Source organism: Globicephala melas, chromosome 9 (assembly GCF_963455315.2).
Source record: "Globicephala melas chromosome 9, mGloMel1.2, whole genome shotgun sequence".
Lineage (NCBI taxonomy): Eukaryota > Metazoa > Chordata > Mammalia > Artiodactyla > Delphinidae > Globicephala > Globicephala melas.
The window spans coordinates 11688836-11704311 of record NC_083322.1 but is presented as its reverse complement, the minus strand read 5'-3'; the positions used below and the strand labels follow the sequence as shown (position 1 = coordinate 11704311).

General features: G+C 51.0%; 2 protein-coding genes across 2 annotated transcripts in view; one reads left to right on the top strand and one right to left on the bottom strand.

The window, feature by feature from the left end:
- The first annotated feature begins 298 nt into the window (after positions 1-298).
- Positions 299-1159, top strand: LLCFC1 (LLLL and CFNLAS motif containing 1). The gene is made up of 2 exons (XM_030854413.1): positions 299-440; positions 981-1159. The coding sequence occupies exons 1-2, from the start codon at positions 299-301 to the stop codon at positions 1157-1159; spliced, it is 321 nt and encodes a 106-aa protein (XP_030710273.1).
- A 437-nt stretch (positions 1160-1596) lies between these two features.
- Positions 1597-15476, bottom strand: part of KEL (Kell metallo-endopeptidase (Kell blood group)) — a 199178-nt gene continuing 185298 nt past the window's right edge. The window contains exons 15-26 of the mRNA XM_030853678.2: positions 15249-15397; positions 13510-13639; positions 6092-6202; positions 4879-4977; positions 4558-4635; positions 4017-4117; positions 3745-3855; positions 3544-3611; positions 3153-3322; positions 2704-2799; positions 1802-1995; positions 1597-1666 (exon numbers count right to left, since the gene is read on the bottom strand). Of these exons, the coding sequence (XP_030709538.2) occupies positions 1834-1995; positions 2704-2799; positions 3153-3322; positions 3544-3611; positions 3745-3855; positions 4017-4117; positions 4558-4635; positions 4879-4977; positions 6092-6202; positions 13510-13639; positions 15249-15397 (1275 nt within the window). The 3' untranslated portion in view covers positions 1597-1666; positions 1802-1833. The remainder of the gene's footprint in view (positions 1667-1801; positions 1996-2703; positions 2800-3152; positions 3323-3543; positions 3612-3744; positions 3856-4016; positions 4118-4557; positions 4636-4878; positions 4978-6091; positions 6203-13509; positions 13640-15248; positions 15398-15476) is intronic.

The following is a 15476-nucleotide window of genomic DNA, read 5'->3' as shown; positions in this document are numbered from 1 at the left end:
GACTTCACAAACTCTTAAGTCATTGCTGTGGCTCTGCACAGAATGGCCCACCGTGGTCATCCTGGAAGCCTCAGTTGCCCCCTGCTAGCCACTCTCCACGCTCTTGCCTGCCAATGGAACTCTCCAAGAGGACGGGATGAGGGTCAGGCCCACGACTGTGATGTCACAGAGCTCATGACATCAGAGGTCCTATGGAAGGGAAGGGGAGAAAACGGTGCTGGGAAGGGGTAAGCGCCGGGACAACGGACAGGGGAGGGAGGAGAGGGTCCTGCCGGGCACTGGGGACTAGGGAAGGCCCATGACTTTCCTGGGCTCCCAGCTCTGCAGGGCAGCATTCCTGGCATCCATCCTGCTGCTGCTGTGGGTCAAGGGGGTGACGCCTCAGAAAGGGAGCCCAGGCCTGGACGAGAGGAGTCAGAAAGAGAAAACACCCTCTACAGGTAGGTGAAGTAGGGGGACGATGCCTGAAGCCGGGGACCAGATCTCTTTGGAGTCAGATCACTGGTCAGGCCAGAGGGAAAGCTGAGATAGGTTTGGGTTACGGGCGGTCACCCCAGGCCCTACTACTGCAGTGTGAGTGTCCTGTAAAGGGCCTAGAGCCGCAGTTCCTCACCAGGGCCGTACTCAGGGTGTGCCGGGGCCAGCGGATGTGCGTGGGACCCTGTGAATACGGGAAGAGGGTCTTGGAAGTTCACCCTCCTCCACGTTGGTCCCTTACTCCCCAGACGAGGTAACACCTTGGAGGAGGCAGTGTGAATTGGCAGAGGGGAGTGTGTGCCCTTGAGCTGGGGCTATGGCCGCACACAGACCAGAAGAGACCCCCCAGATGGAGCATCGCCTCTGTGGTCAAGAACAAGGGTGTGGGCGGTTGGGCTCCCAGGTTCCCCAATGCCTTCCTCTTTCCAAGGCGGGCCAGGGGCGGGGGGCAGGGGGGGCATCAGAAACAGTCCTTTCACGCTGTCCCCCGTCCCCTGTTTCAGACCAAGATGGAGAACAGTTTGCAGAGCACTTTGTGGCCTCCTCGGTGGGCGAGCTGTGGCAGGCAGTGGACATGACCCAGCAAGAGGACGAGCAGATGTCAGAGGCGGTGGCAAGCCGTGGCCACCTGTTCCACCTCGCCTTCTGCTTGAACCTGGCCGGCACCGTGGTTTTCCTATGAGGGACCTGGAGGCGGAGGCGGTGGCCTGATTCCTGGATGAGGACCTGGACATCTGCCTCCGCTTCACGGTAGCTTACTGACCGCCTCCCCGTGGGGGTCCGGAGCGCTCCTCCCGAGGGTGACGTACATGCGGCTTCCTGGCTCTTGCCCATGACCCTCCCCCTCGGGACGCAGCATCAGAGAGACCTCGTGCTGGCCTCTCAGCGGCCCATGGCCCCTGCCCACCTTCCTCCCCATCCTCTGAGGGCCATCTCCAAGAGCGGAGACACCGGACCCCTGCCCTTCTCTCTCCCCCAGCCTCTCCTGGCTTTGCTCAGGACAACAGATTAGGGGCAGGGAGGCAGCAACAATGAGAGTAATAACAATCAAATCCTGGAAACAAGTGGGGGCAGCTTAATCTTGTCTCTAACCGGTTTCCACCGACCTTTAGCTCATTCACTGGTTCTTTCCTTGTCTCACGTCCTTGGAACTCTGCTTGGCGGTTTCTCCTCTGATTTTTTCTGACTTCTAGGCATCGGACATAGCAGGAAAGTGTTCTTAAGAGACAGGCAGAAGCCAAGGGCCGGCTTTTATTTTTGGAACAGAAGGGGAGAGGAGGTATTGTCCTGATTCCAGGGATGGGGCAGGGAGATGCTGATACACCTGTACTGAGGTCTCTTTGGGAGCCAGCTGGGTTACCAGAGCTGGCAGCGGCTGGAGGGGTGCATGAGGGTGCCGTGGGGACAGTGGAAGTGTCTGGCGAAGGCTGGGCTGTTGCTTAGGGGCCCGTGGATTCGAAGGGTAGGAGGGCTGTGAGTGTCCTGAGGATCCTGGGTGCTGGGGTCCCTACACATCACCTGGGGAGAAAGAGAGGTCCATACAGGGTAAGGAGAAAAGCAGGATATCAGGGTCAGCAGGACACGGCAGACCTGGTGACCAGGTGGTAACTAGGGACAGCAAAGATAAAAGCAGGGATAGCAATGCTCCGAGGGCCACATGGAGAAAGGAAGGTATTTGCCATTTGCGGGTCATTTAATCTGGCAGTGGGTATCTGGGGAGGGCTGGTCTGTGCAATCATACCATTTGTAAGTGCCCTAGAGGTGGGTCTGCTGTAAGAACACTGTGCGGGTCTCTAAGTATCCTGAGGAATTGGGGGCACTATCTGCTGAGGGCACTTAGCGGGGGTTATGTCAGGGGGGACCCCACTGCGTGGCGAGGTCTCCGAGGAGGAACGTGGTCTATAGATAGTCTGTTAAGGCTCTTTTTGAAGGGATCTGTGTTTCCAGAGGAAATGAGAGAAGATAAAAGTTGGGCTCATCTCAAGGAGGGATTTGGGAATACAGTCGTTTTCCGTTTTTTGAAGGCACTGCTGAATTTGGTAGAAGAATTTATCGCAGGATGAAGGGATGGTCCCAAGGGGACGTGTGTGAAAGGATGACATTGGGGATTTGTGCAGCAGAGGGTTGGTGGCATTGGGGGGAAGATGCTTAACAATACCTGAGTGTTAACGATAGGGTATTTATCTGACATGGACTAAGCCCTGGTGGGAGGTGTCGGCTGCCTACCTGGGCATAGCTTCGGAAGAAGAGTTGCCAGGGGCTGAGGTTCAGGTTGGGCAGGGTGGTCTCCCCACGGTACCATAATAGCCTCTTGTTGTATGCCTGGATATGGGAGTGGGATGGAGAGTCGCCCTTAGGCTCTAGACCCGTGGCCATCTGGAAATCTGATGCCCTACACGCAATATCCAAAACCAGTTCACGGTCCTTCTTTCCAAGTTCTGCACTGACACACTGCTCTGAGCCAGGAGAAAAGGTACTTGCCGTGAGATCTATGGATCTAGAAAAGAGGGCTCTATGGAGTCGGAGGGGGCCCTCAAGTTGCCACCTGTTCAGTGGGGATGTGAAGGGCAGAACGTTTTGCTATGTTTGCCTGAGGGATGGTGGAAGGAAAAACTGGGGACAGGCTGTCTATTCTGCTGGTAAAAACAGATCGCAGCCCTTGGGATGTGAGTTACCTGCAGTGCAATGGCCAGTCCCCCCGTGTCTGCAGCATCCTCCAGGAATGTGCGGGAGCCATTGAAGAAGGTCCCGTTGGGTAATGGAAAGGCAGCATAGTGGCGCTCCAGGCACACTAGCGCCCCCTGTAGGGCATGGGTGTCACAGGCTGGGCAGCCCCCAGGGAATACTGTTGAAAATGGGGCAAGGGAATGAAACGGTGAGGCGTGATGCAGGGGTGAAGACACGGGGGTACCACAAACTGGGCTGGCTCCCAGGAGCACTGCAAAGGCTTCAGAACTGCCCCCCCCGAACCCTCGCACAGCCTCCCTTCTCCCCCTCTAGGATGCCTTTGGGGCCTTCACCTGGGTTCCCGATGGCCCCATCTCCCAATGGCCCGCTGTTACTCACGGAGCTGGTAGAAGATGTGCAGCAGCTCATGGGCCATAACGCTGCCGGCGGCGCCAAAGTTCACAGCTCTAGGGGGCAAGGTCTTGTCTTACCCTCAGAATCCTTCCAAGTTTTTGGCCCCAATTCTCCAACCATAAGTCGCATCCATCATTCATCATAACATGGGTCCATTGCTCTTGGGAAACTTAGAATGGCCCATACCTGGGGTAGCCAGGGTGGAAAAACGGGGGTTGGAGGAGTCCGGCTGGGAAGACCACCACATGGTCAGGTATTGAATAGTAGGCATTTACGCCCCAGGGGAGCACCTGCCACCTGTGGAAAGAGTACATATGAATACCAGCTCTATCATTTACGTGCCGTCGTTCCCGCATACTGTCACTGTTCCTGTTCCCCTGAGCCTCTGGCTTTCTTTCCTGCTCATTTTGGACGGCTATCTTTGGGATGCGGTGTCTGTGTCTCCCTCGCCCTCGTACCTGTGGTTGGGGAAAGGCTGCAGGAAACTCCGGATGATTCTAGCTCGGCGGGATCGGACACAGCTCAGGAAGGACTGCAGGAAGCTGGGTCCAAGTCGTATCTGGGAGGAGGCAGGAGGCAACTCGAATACACGGAGACAAATGTAGATGTACACTGACATACCCTGACGCGGACATCTGAACGCAGACAGATAAGCCCCGATGCGCGGACCTCCCCGGAATCGTGGAAAACCAGCGCCATGACACCAGTGCCTGCGTGGTACAAACGGGCTTCACACGTACCAGCACACAAATACTCAGGCAAGTCACACGAATGCATGGGTGCGAGTGTGCACACACGCTCGACGTGACCTGCAAAGGTTCTACTCTTCTGTTGGCAAGATCCAGAGTGTGGCTATCCGCCCATCAGGCCCCAGCAGCACCAGGGCAGGGAAGGGTTTCTCAGGATCAACTAGGGGAAATGACTGTCTGCCACTCTGGTGCATCGGGGTGGGTAAAGAAGTTGAGGGTTAAAGAGTAAATGGCGAGGGCAGGAACCCACATCGTTGTATTCTTGTCTGGCTGGGTCTGGCTTCAAGGCCCATTCCGGGGCCCCCATCTTCACCTGCAGCTGGGTGACCTGGGAAGAGACACAAAGGTGGAAGGAACCTAGCTGTCCCAAGTCTTATCAGAAGGAATCTCTCCTGCTCACTGCCCTGTCCCTTCCTCTGGTACTGCCCCCAGGATGTGTGTGCGGCATATTGGTGTTTATACTTGTGCCCTTGGCCTTGAGCACGCTCCTCCAGGCCCTGTGATCTCTCGATCCAACACTCAGTTCACACCTACTACACGTTCCCACACTGTCTCCTTCTCCTGGCCTTACCTTGTCCTGGACCTTTGCCCGGGTCTCTTCATCCATCCAAGGAAGCATCTGGAAGCGAGCGATGAGGGCATCCTTGATCGCAGTGAATAATTCCATGGCCTGTGGGCAGGACGGGGCAGGGAGAAAGAAACAGGATCAAACTCAGCCTCAGTGCTGGGCCCTGCCCACTGGGCCTCTAGGAAGGGGCCTCGACCCTGAGGGGCTGCCAGAAGGAGGACGGTCTCAGACAGAGAAAGTGCAAAGTGCTACCTACTAGGTGACCAAAAACTCAGGGTACGGAGAGCTGTGGGGATGTGGAGGAGGTACCAAGCACGGAAGGGGAAGGTGGGAACTGGTCACTCCTGACCCTTGACGGGGTAGACAGCTCCTTTCCGTGACACTGTCCTTTCTCTCGGCCGGGCAATCCTCTCAGAAAGTGGAGGGAGGAGGTGGACCACCATCCCCTTCTCTGCTCTCGAGGGCCCTCGTCCTCACACCCTGTTTCTTACAGCCTGCATCTCCTCTCTCCAACTTCCAGGGCTCCTCAGCTCCGCAACGAGCTGAAGCCTGCCCAGCTTCACACCCCGACTGTGTGCTGCCTGCCTTCTCGGCCATCTACCACCGTGTGCATTTCCTTTCTTGATGGAGGAAAACGGATGACGACACTGGGAGCCTGAGTTCAAATCCTAACTCTGCTATTTGGTAGCTGTGTGATCTTGGGCAAGTTTCTTAACCCCTCTGTGCTTCAGTTCTCTCTGCTTTAAAATTATAATAGTAGTAGGAATTAAAGTAGTTGGTGCAAAGTGCTTATAAGAGTATCAGGCACATGGTAGGCACTGAAAAGTGTTCAGTAGTTATTTATTAGCGCTTCTGAAGATGATAGCATTCCATTCTGATGTCATTTCACGTGTTGTTAAAAAAAAATCACAGGTAACCAAGGGGTAGGCTTAGAGGTCATGCAGTTCAATTTTCTCATTTTATGGTTGAAGAAACACATGAGCAGGAAAGCTGGGTGACCTGTCCAGGTCAGTGTGTGTTGTGCGGACTTTGTGTCTCAGAGCTCAACTGTGCAGACCCTAGGGATGCAGCGTGTCCCTCTCTGGGTTCTCTCTCTAACTGGCTGGTTCTCTGACCACAGAGACCATCGAGAAGAGCAAAGTCGCTAGAACTAGGAGAGGATGGGTTGGCGGGGAAGGGGCGGAAGGACGTGGGCTGGGGAAGGGCCCTCACGTACAGCACTTCGCGTGCTGGGGCCGAAGGCCTCACGGACAAACAAGGTTGCCAGCGTAGGCTTGAAGAAGGCTGCCGTCTTCTCCACACACGTCATCCAGCGAGGGTGGGCGGGCTACAGAGACAAAGCTGGAATGAATGGCTCCCGCCAAGGCGTCTTCCTCATCCACTTTCCCAGGCCAGTCTCACCTAGACCTTCACCCCCAGAGCATGCTCTCTTTGCTGGACTTTCTGGGTTTGTCTCCCTTTACTCTATAACCCCTTTTGGTGACACACATGGGGTCATGCTGCTTAGCAAAGAGGGGCTCACATCTCCTCCAGGATTAGTCTCATGAGCCTGGGTTGGGCAAACTATCCTTGTTTATTGCCTATTGAATTTGAAAGCCAGGCCACTGGGAGGCATCCTTCTGGATGATTGAAAGGCTCCTGGGAAGGACAGGACTAGAGCCAACCCTCTCACTTTAGCAGGTCTGCCTGCCACCCTGTCCCCGCCCACCACGCCTGCCACCCTGTCCCCACCCACCACGCACAGAGCCCGGCGGAGACTCCCATCCTCCCAAGCTTCTTTACTTAAAAGAGAAATTGAAGAAGGAAGAGTCTCCCTGCCTCCTGCCTTCCTACCCCACTCTCCAAATGGTTATTGAGGATCATACGGTAAGACCTTGTCTTATAAAGAAGGAAGTTATCAGAGTAAAATTGGGTTTTAGATACCATATTGTTTGGTGGGAGAAGAGGAAAAAAGAAAAGACTAAATATACGAATTCAGAGCACTAAGACACTTTCTGCCAAATCAGGGAAAAGGATATAGGATGAGAGGATGGACGTCTTCAACTTCAAAGGCAGAGAAACGGTTAGACAAAAAATCAAAAGAGGGGACTTCCCTGGTGGCGCAGTGGTTAAGAATCCGCCTGCCAATGCAGGGGACACAGGTTCGAGCCCTGGTCCGGGAAGATCCCACATGCCACGGAGCAACTAAGCCTGTGCACCACAACTACTGAGCCTGTGCTCTAGAGCCCGCGAGCCACAACCACCGAGTCCACGTGCCGCAACTACTGAAGCCCGCGCACCTAGAGCCCGTGCTCCGCAACAAGAGAAGCCCCAGCGACGAGAAGCCCGCACACCACAACGAAGAGTAGCCCCCGCTCACCGCAACTAGAGAAAGCCCGCGTGCAGCAACGAAGACCCCACGTGGCCAAAAATAAATAAATAAATTTATTAAAAAATAAAAAAATAGGGCTTCCCTGGTGGCGCAGTGGTTGAGAGTCCGCCTGCCGATGCAGGGGCCACGGGTTCGTGCCCCGGTCTGGGAGGATCCCACGTGCCGCGGAGCGGCTGGGCCCGTGAGCCATGGCCGCTGAGCCTGCGCTTCCGGAGCCTGTGCTCCGCAACGGGAGAGGCCACAGCGGTGAGAGGCCCGCGTACCACAAAAAAAATAAAAATAAAAAAATAAAAAAAAAATAAAAAAATAAAAACTCAAAGAGGGCCTTGGCAACTGGGGTGTTTTTTAACACGTTTGACCAGAGACATATGACTGCCACAAGCGTTAGTTTCTGCAAAAATCCCCTGGTCAAATAATGTGTTAACAGCAGGATGGGAAGACTAAGAAACATAAAAGAGAGATGTTGGGGTGGATGGCTTTGAAGAGACGACCAAGCGTAGGCCCAGAGATGACGCAGGGCAGGTGAGAAACAAATTCAGGAAGCTGGCCTAAGGGAAAGCTGAGCTGCGACTTAGGAAAAACCGGCTAACATGCTAATTTGGGCTGAGTGGGCTGAAGTCATAAGACTTCATTCCTGTAACTTATTTATTCCCCCAGACGTCCTGGCAGGTCAGGCAGTTAGGCTGCCACCACGCATTCCGGTCCTAAGGCTGGAGAGAGTTTATGGGGCTTCCGACAAATGAGGAAAGAGAAAGGAAGGCCAGCACTTCTGTCATCGAAGACACTCCTGGGCCTATTAGAATGTTCATCATTTTGGAGGTTGCTCCAGACCCGGTTGCCCACATCTGTGCGTTCTTGTCTGTCCCCTCACCATGAGACCTTTTAAGAACCTTCTCCTGTTGAGGAGAAGGGACTCAGACACTTTCCAGAGTGTATTACTTGGAGCTCTGAAACTCACAAATGTGAAATACAAATAGAAAGGCAACCTCGGTCTGATAGCAATGCCTGGGTCCAGTGTAGGTGCTGCAGGCCCCCGATGACAAGCTCGGCTCTGAGGCTGCCTTTCATCAGACTGCTGCCGGGGGTGGAGGGCTGCACCCAGGACAGGAGCAAACACATCAGCCTTGAGCTTGGTAGTGTGGACCTGCCTGCCCTTTCTATACCTCCTGGTTCTTGAGTTGTTTCCTGATCCCTTTGGCTGGTGCCTGCCCTTCTCTCCAAATCCTTTGCCTGTTCCATGCTGTTGCCCATAGCCCAGGCCACGGCAGGCCCTGACCTGGTTCCTGGAGAGTGTGGACACCACCTCGGACCACCCACTGCTCACCCTATGCCACTCTGGGATCCTTTTGGTCACACTTGTGCTGAGTCATATGTTCTATGTGCGGGAAAACAACTTCCAGAATCTATAAATGAACGTAAGTCTCGGGGGTGGAGGTTGGCAGGTTGTATATTCATCTGCTGGGGGTTATGAGTATCTAAGCTGTCTCTCAAGACGTGGAGTGATGGAGTATACCACATTGATTGAAAACAGAGAAAAAGAAAAAAAATCATTGCTAAAATATAAAGGATAGAAGAGATACTTCAAACCCAGGATAATGAGGCTCAAAAGATTAATTTTAAGGAACAGAAAAATGTTGCGGGAGTGGGAATGTGGGAGGGATGGAGTGGGAGTGTGGGATTAGCAGATGCAAACTATTATATACAGGATGGATAAACAACAAGGTCCTACTGTAGAGCGCAGGGAACTATATTCAAAACCCTGTGATAGGGGCTTCCCTGGTGGCGCAGTGGTTGAGAATCTGCCTGCCAATGCAGGGGACACGGGTTCGAGCCCTGGTCTGGGAGGATCCCACATGCCGCGGAGCAACTGGGCCCGTGAGCCACAACTACTGAGCCTGCGCTTCTGGAGGCTGTGCTCCGCAACGGGAGAGGCCGCGATAGTGAGAGGCCCGCACACCGCGATGAAGAGTGGTCCCCGCTCGCCGCAACTAGAGAAAGCCCTCGCACAGAAACGAAGACCCAACACAGCCAAAAATAAATAAATAAATAAATTTAAAAAAAAAACAACAAACCCTGTGATAAACCATAATGGAAAAGGATATGAAAAAGAATGGATATATATGTATAACTGAATCGCTTTGCTGCACAGCAGAAGTTAACACAACACTCTAAATCAACTATACTTGAAGAAAAAAATCTTTTAAAAAAGAAAGAAAAAAAGTTGCAGATACAAGCTTAGAACCATGAGTAATGATAGACTTGATAAAAATCAGGAAAAATTCCAAGAGTCTGGAGAGAAGCAAATTTTTGCACAATTTTCAGTAAGGGGAAGGTAGATTTTAGAGATTACAGGTGAGTCAGGAATCCTTAATGTTAATTTCTAAACAAAATTCTAGAATGAATCATTAAACCGACTATTTTTGGACACTTGGAAAATAATGTGTAACTCCTGAGGGCCAGCATAGCACCACTGAGGACGAATCATATCAAAATCCTTTTGAAATGTCATCACTTTTAAAGGATCATTAAATTAGGATAAACAGCAGATCTGGAGTCACAAACTCAAACAGGGGCCATGAGGTAACCTAAGTGAGAGCAGCAGTCCAACGTCAGAACCCCGGGACAAGAAGGGGTACGGCAAACCGGAGAGAGGGACGCAGCCCTGCTGGCTGCATCACTCAGTCCCAGTCATTTGTCGCCCCTGGAGACGGCTAGCTCCGTGTTGCCAGAGCTTCACACTGACAACAACAAAAAAGGCTGGAACTCTGAGTCTTGCTGTGCCATCACCTAACAGTTTATAAAAAGCTTCGAAGGCCAACAACACACACCTATGGGCCAGATTCAGCCTCAAGGACCACCGCAGTGCTCCCTCTGTACAGAGAATTCAGTATTTACTAACTGTGGATTATTAACTTAAACCCTCATACTTCAGTTACGCCAGCTATAAAAATGAGCCTAATGCCTGTTCTGCCTTCCTGTTCCGCTTTCCTCACAAAGCTACTTGGGAGAGCAGGGGAAACACTACGTGGAACGTGCTCTGTAAATTCTAAAGTTCTACCCCACTCTGTTGGCATGATTTTGATTTCAAGATAGCAGTTGGTAAAACCAAAACTTACATCTTTGTGAAATCGATGGAGAAATCCACGTTAAATGACAGTGTGACTTGAGTGGATTCTGACTGACTGGTCCACAAGGGAACATCAGTGATTACTGACTCCAAGTTAGTACGAGCTTCCCCGACCACCCCACTGGACATTGTAGCACGTCCTCACCTAGTATGCCTCTCTCCCTTTCCTGTTTTATTTTTTCATGACACTTAATACCATCCAATATGTTTTATTCAGCTTACTGTCATTCTGCCTCCATTAGAATATAAGTGTTTGAGGAATTTTTGTCTATTTTGGTCATGAAGATTCCCAAGGGCCTAGAGAAGTGTCTGGCATATAATAGGGGCTCAATTAACATTTGGTGCATAAATGAACTGACGACTCTACGCTAGGTCTTCAATAACCTGACCCAATACTCTTCCCTCTGCAGAATTTTACCAGTAATCTAGATGAAGATGCAATAAATAAAACCATGAATGACCTAAGGCAGAAATAACAGATCATTGAAACAAAGGCTAAAATTACCTGAATAAATTGGGATGTTGGGCTGAGTGTAAACAGTTCACATTTAATGGGCAACAATGTGAGGTTCTGCTTTCAATTCCCCAAACTCAGCTTCTCGTTTAATAAGAGGAAGACCTGGCTTAACAGCCAGGTTCATTGACGATATATTCAAAAGTCACAAACAAAATATGGTCAGATAATGAGACCTAACAGTCCTTCTGAATAAGGGCATTAGAATTCGTTCAGAAGAATATGGTTAGACATCTGTAATTAACAACCATCGGATAGAAATACAAATTTTGATCAAATCAAGGCCAAAACCTTGGTGGTATCTTTGACTCCACTTTCACTCTCACACCACACATCCGTCAGGAAACACTGCTGCTTACCTTCAGAATATGATCTTTTAAAACATAAAACAGATAAATCCCTCTATAGGCCCCTGTTACATGCGGAGAGAAACCCAGGTCCTTACGGTGACCTACCAGGTTCCGGATAATCCCCTCCTCCCCTCTCTGATTTCCTCCCTACTCTTATCCTATTTGCTTTCTCTGTTCCAGGTGTGCTGGCTCCCAGGCTGATTCTCAAACCCCCCAGGCCAGGCTCCAGCAGCAGCAGGACAGCCTTGCCTGCAAGTCCCATCACGTTTGCTCAGCCAAAGCCACCAGGAGGATCCGTCACACTGTACCAAGCCTTAGCCAGCCTGCCCCGTGCCTTGTTGCAATGAAACGATATCCCTCTCTCCGCCGGAAAACCCGTTCTTCTCCCTAGACACTGCTTCCGTCCTACCTCCCGTTCAGATATCCCACTGATCATTTAAACCCACCCTCATCTCTCCCTCTTAGGAATTCCAAGAGTATCTAAACCAGAGTTTTCTCAGAACCCGTGACGCCCATTCATTTACTCAGCATATGACTGCTTTTGTGTTACAAGGACAGAGTTGAGTGGTTGCAACACAGATCACATAGACCACAAAGCCAAAAATATTTACTATCTTGACCTTTATAGAAAGAATTTGCCAAGGCATTTTTTGTTACCACTCACTACTTCTCAATCCTGCACAGTTTGTGGTTAAAAATATGGCCTCCCGGGTCAGACAGACCTGTTTTGGAGTGTGTTCCTCCACTTAGGAGCTGTGCGGTCTTGGGAACCTTACATGTCCTTTCTGAGGACCTCAGAGTGGTTCCGGGAATAGTAAATAAAATAAGCAATGCCTGACACAGAGTAACTACTCCATGAATGTCAGCTTTTATTATTAATATGTGTCATACCTGGTACTGTTCCAGACAGGTGAAAGGGCTTCACCAAGTCACAGAACTATTTGTTGGTAGGGTTTGAGTCAGCTTTTAAGCCCAAGGACAATTATATATCCTATTAGATATATAAGGCTGTTTATAATATGTATATAAAGGATATATATGTGTATAAAGGGTGGTGACTTTAGCAATTCATAAGCCTTCTAAGTTTTTTCAGTGTGAATTTCAACGCTGGCATCCTTACACCTTTCAAAAAGCACCAGCAGGCCACGGTTCTGGGATTTCCAGGAGGCTGTCTGGCTACCTGAGTGAAAATTCTAGAAAGTTTTTTGGGTTTTCTTTCTTTCTTTTTTTTTTTAACAATGATTAAGCACACAGACTCTGGAGCCAGACTTCCAGAGTTCGAATCCCAGCTCTCACAACTTACTAGGTATATTACCCCGAGCAAGCCCCTTAATCTTTGGGTCTCAATTTACCCATCAATAAAACAGGGACAGGACGGTCTGCCCATCTCATGGAATTGTCGTGAGGATCAAATCAGCTCATGTATCTAAAGGGCTCAGAAAACTATCCAGCACGTTTGAAAGTCTCAATAGGCAATAACTACATTCCAGTCCCTGCATTTACAATTCCCTTCTCTGAATTCCACAGATATTTCAGGTTGCCAAAGCCATGAGTTTCTCCAAGGCAGAGAAATGGTCCACAAATTACTAAGAAAAGAAACCCAGTGATTTTCAAGACTACCCTGAGGCCTTGCCCGAGGATGGAGGACATCTTATGTTCTAGACGCCTCCTCTTGGGATTGGATGTGTCGACCTAGGATTTCAAAGTTCTCAGTAACTGAGTATGGACAGAGTAGACTTTGGTGAGTAGAGCACGTTTGGTACAGCTCCCTCCTCTGATATGTTGGGATCTGCACCACGAAGCCCACGGTGTGGCCGACAGAACCCTCGGGATGTCAGAGATGAGCTCCTCGTGAAGCACCTTTGGACATGGAACGCTGGAGTCACCGAGACAAAGGGAAGGTCCCTGCCTCTTACTCCAGTGAACCCTAGGCTGTGTGTCCGGCCCCTCAAATCACAGCGCTCAGGATAACCAGGCAAACAGTCTAGGGGTCATGACAAAAGAAAAGCAGGCCTTGATCACTTTAGAGCTTTATATCTAGACTTTAACAATCAGCAAAAGGCCCTCGAGGTAGCCAGACGTGTGCCTAAGGGTCTGGTCCCTGGTGCCTCAGCTCTCAGTGCAAGCCTTGAGTGCCTCCACGAGAGCCCAGACCCTGGGGCATCTATCTTCATGCCCCTCCCTGAGGGGGCTATGCCCACGTTTATCCCCCCAAATGACAGATGCTCCTTTAGCCCCCCATCTGGGAGGATTCCTCCCCGCCCCTCCTCACCGTGGGTGGTCGTCCTGTCAGCTCCCCCAGTTTCTGGCTCAGCAATCTACGTGCCTCTTGGAATTTACTGTCCAGGGCTGGAGAAAGGGTCCCCACCAGACCCAAGATCATGTGGCTCTGCAGGAAGTCCCTGTGGAGAGAAAAGAGACCCACAGTATACCCCCGGGCTCTGGGGAAAACACAGAAAAGCTTCCCCTTGGAAAGGTCACCTTGGTACTCTCGGGGAAGCCCTGCTCTGTATTAATAGAGAATAACTGCTTCACACGTGAACACGTCAAGAAGGGCTTTTCAAAAAAAAAAGAAGGGCTTTTCTTTCTATCTTTTTTTTTTTACCCTAGTTTAAAAATACTTTATTGCTAAAAAATTCCAAAACGATTAAAGTATCATCAAAGTTCACTGATCACAGATCACTTTAACAATTAAAGTAATACTGAAAAAGGGTGAAATGTTGCGAGAATCACCCGGATATGACCCAGAGACATGAAGTGAGCAAATGCTATTGGAAAAATGGTGCCCACAGACTTGCTTGACACGGGGTTGCCCCAAACCTTTCACTTGTAAAAAACCACAATCTCTACAAAGTAGAATACAGCGACGCAAAATTAAATGTTATCAACTATAGTCACCATGTTGTACATTAGATCCTGAGACTTTCTTCACCTTACAACTGAAGGCTGGTACCCTTTCACCAACCTCTCCCTATTTCCCCACCCTTCAGCCCCTGGCAACCACTGTTCAAAACTTTTGTCTGTTTTAAGAAGAGCTTTTCTTGATGTGGGTTGGGCTGGGGTGGAGAATGATAGAAGAAAGAACCAGATGAAGAGGCCGACCTGTCAAGTCACAGCGGCAGGGGCGGGGAGGATCTGGGCTAGATGAAGGCTGGACTTAGATTCAACCAAACAGATTCAGCTACTTCCACAACCAAGAAACCTCAGCTCATCTTAAGATGCATCTTCTAAGAGCAACAAAGCTGGGATGCAGGACCTTTCTCTGCCCGGCTGGCAACTCTCTCACCGGGTTTGATTTGTATCCTTACATAGGATACAAATCGCACCTGCGTGAATGGCTGTTTGCTTCTCCCTGAAAGAATTTCTAGACGTTGCTGCCACTGAGTTACTATGAAGATGGGCTTTGAGCCCAAGGCCCTGGAAGGAAGCCACTGCCTCCAAGCGGTGGCCACACAGTATCAGGGACAGCAGTAAGCCCAACACAGAGCCTCACCCTCCCTCCTCCCACCTTCCTCGACGCCCTGATCGTTCCCACAAGGGCCCCAGAATCCTCTCACTACAGATGAGAAACAGCCTCTCCCCCAGGTTCTTCCCAGCCTTCACCTCCTCCATCTACTCATCCCACGTACCTTCTCCTCCCACCCACACCCCTCAGCTGCTGACAAGACATAAATGCCCAGCTGTCCCCAGCAACTGGCCTTCGAGCATCTCCCACAGCTCAGAGTTACTTCACAGGCTGGGTGCTACTCCCAGCAAACCCCATGTCTTGTCAGATACCTGGATCCCTCATTTCATGTGTGTTTCCCTACCCCATGCCCCCCGAGCCCCTCTTCCTGTTTCCACCATGTCCTCCTGGGCCGTCCATCCCACCCCCTCTCTGCCCCCATATGGCCCCAGATCCCTCCCATCTTTCTGCGAGGCCCTTACTAGCCTGCATTCTCCAGTCTTCTTTGTCCCTGAGACCTCCGGTCCTCGGACCCTCTTTCCATCACCCTCCCACGTGGGGCAAACCTGTGCTTCGACAGCTGCTTTTCAACCAGTTGCGACATGTTTTTCAAATACTCCAGGTCATGGACTGCGACGGGATGAGAGGGGCTCAGGGACATTGGTGCGAATGTCGCTTGCAAGCAGGACAACCAATCGATGGCAGGGGCCATTTCCTTAAAGGAGGGATACGGAGGCTTGGGGGGACAGGAAAGGAGGAGAGGGGGCATCCCCTCCCTCAGGTAGGAAAGGGAG

Excerpts from the sequence above, each read along its gene's own strand:
- LLCFC1 (XM_030854413.1), top strand. The coding sequence starts at position 299 with ATGACTTTCCTGGGCTCCCAGCTCTGCAGGGCAGCATTCCTGGCATCC. Across the intron at positions 441-980 it reads AGAGAAAACACCCTCTACAG|ACCAAGATGGAGAACAGTTT; the intron begins GTAGGTGAAGTA and ends CCCCTGTTTCAG.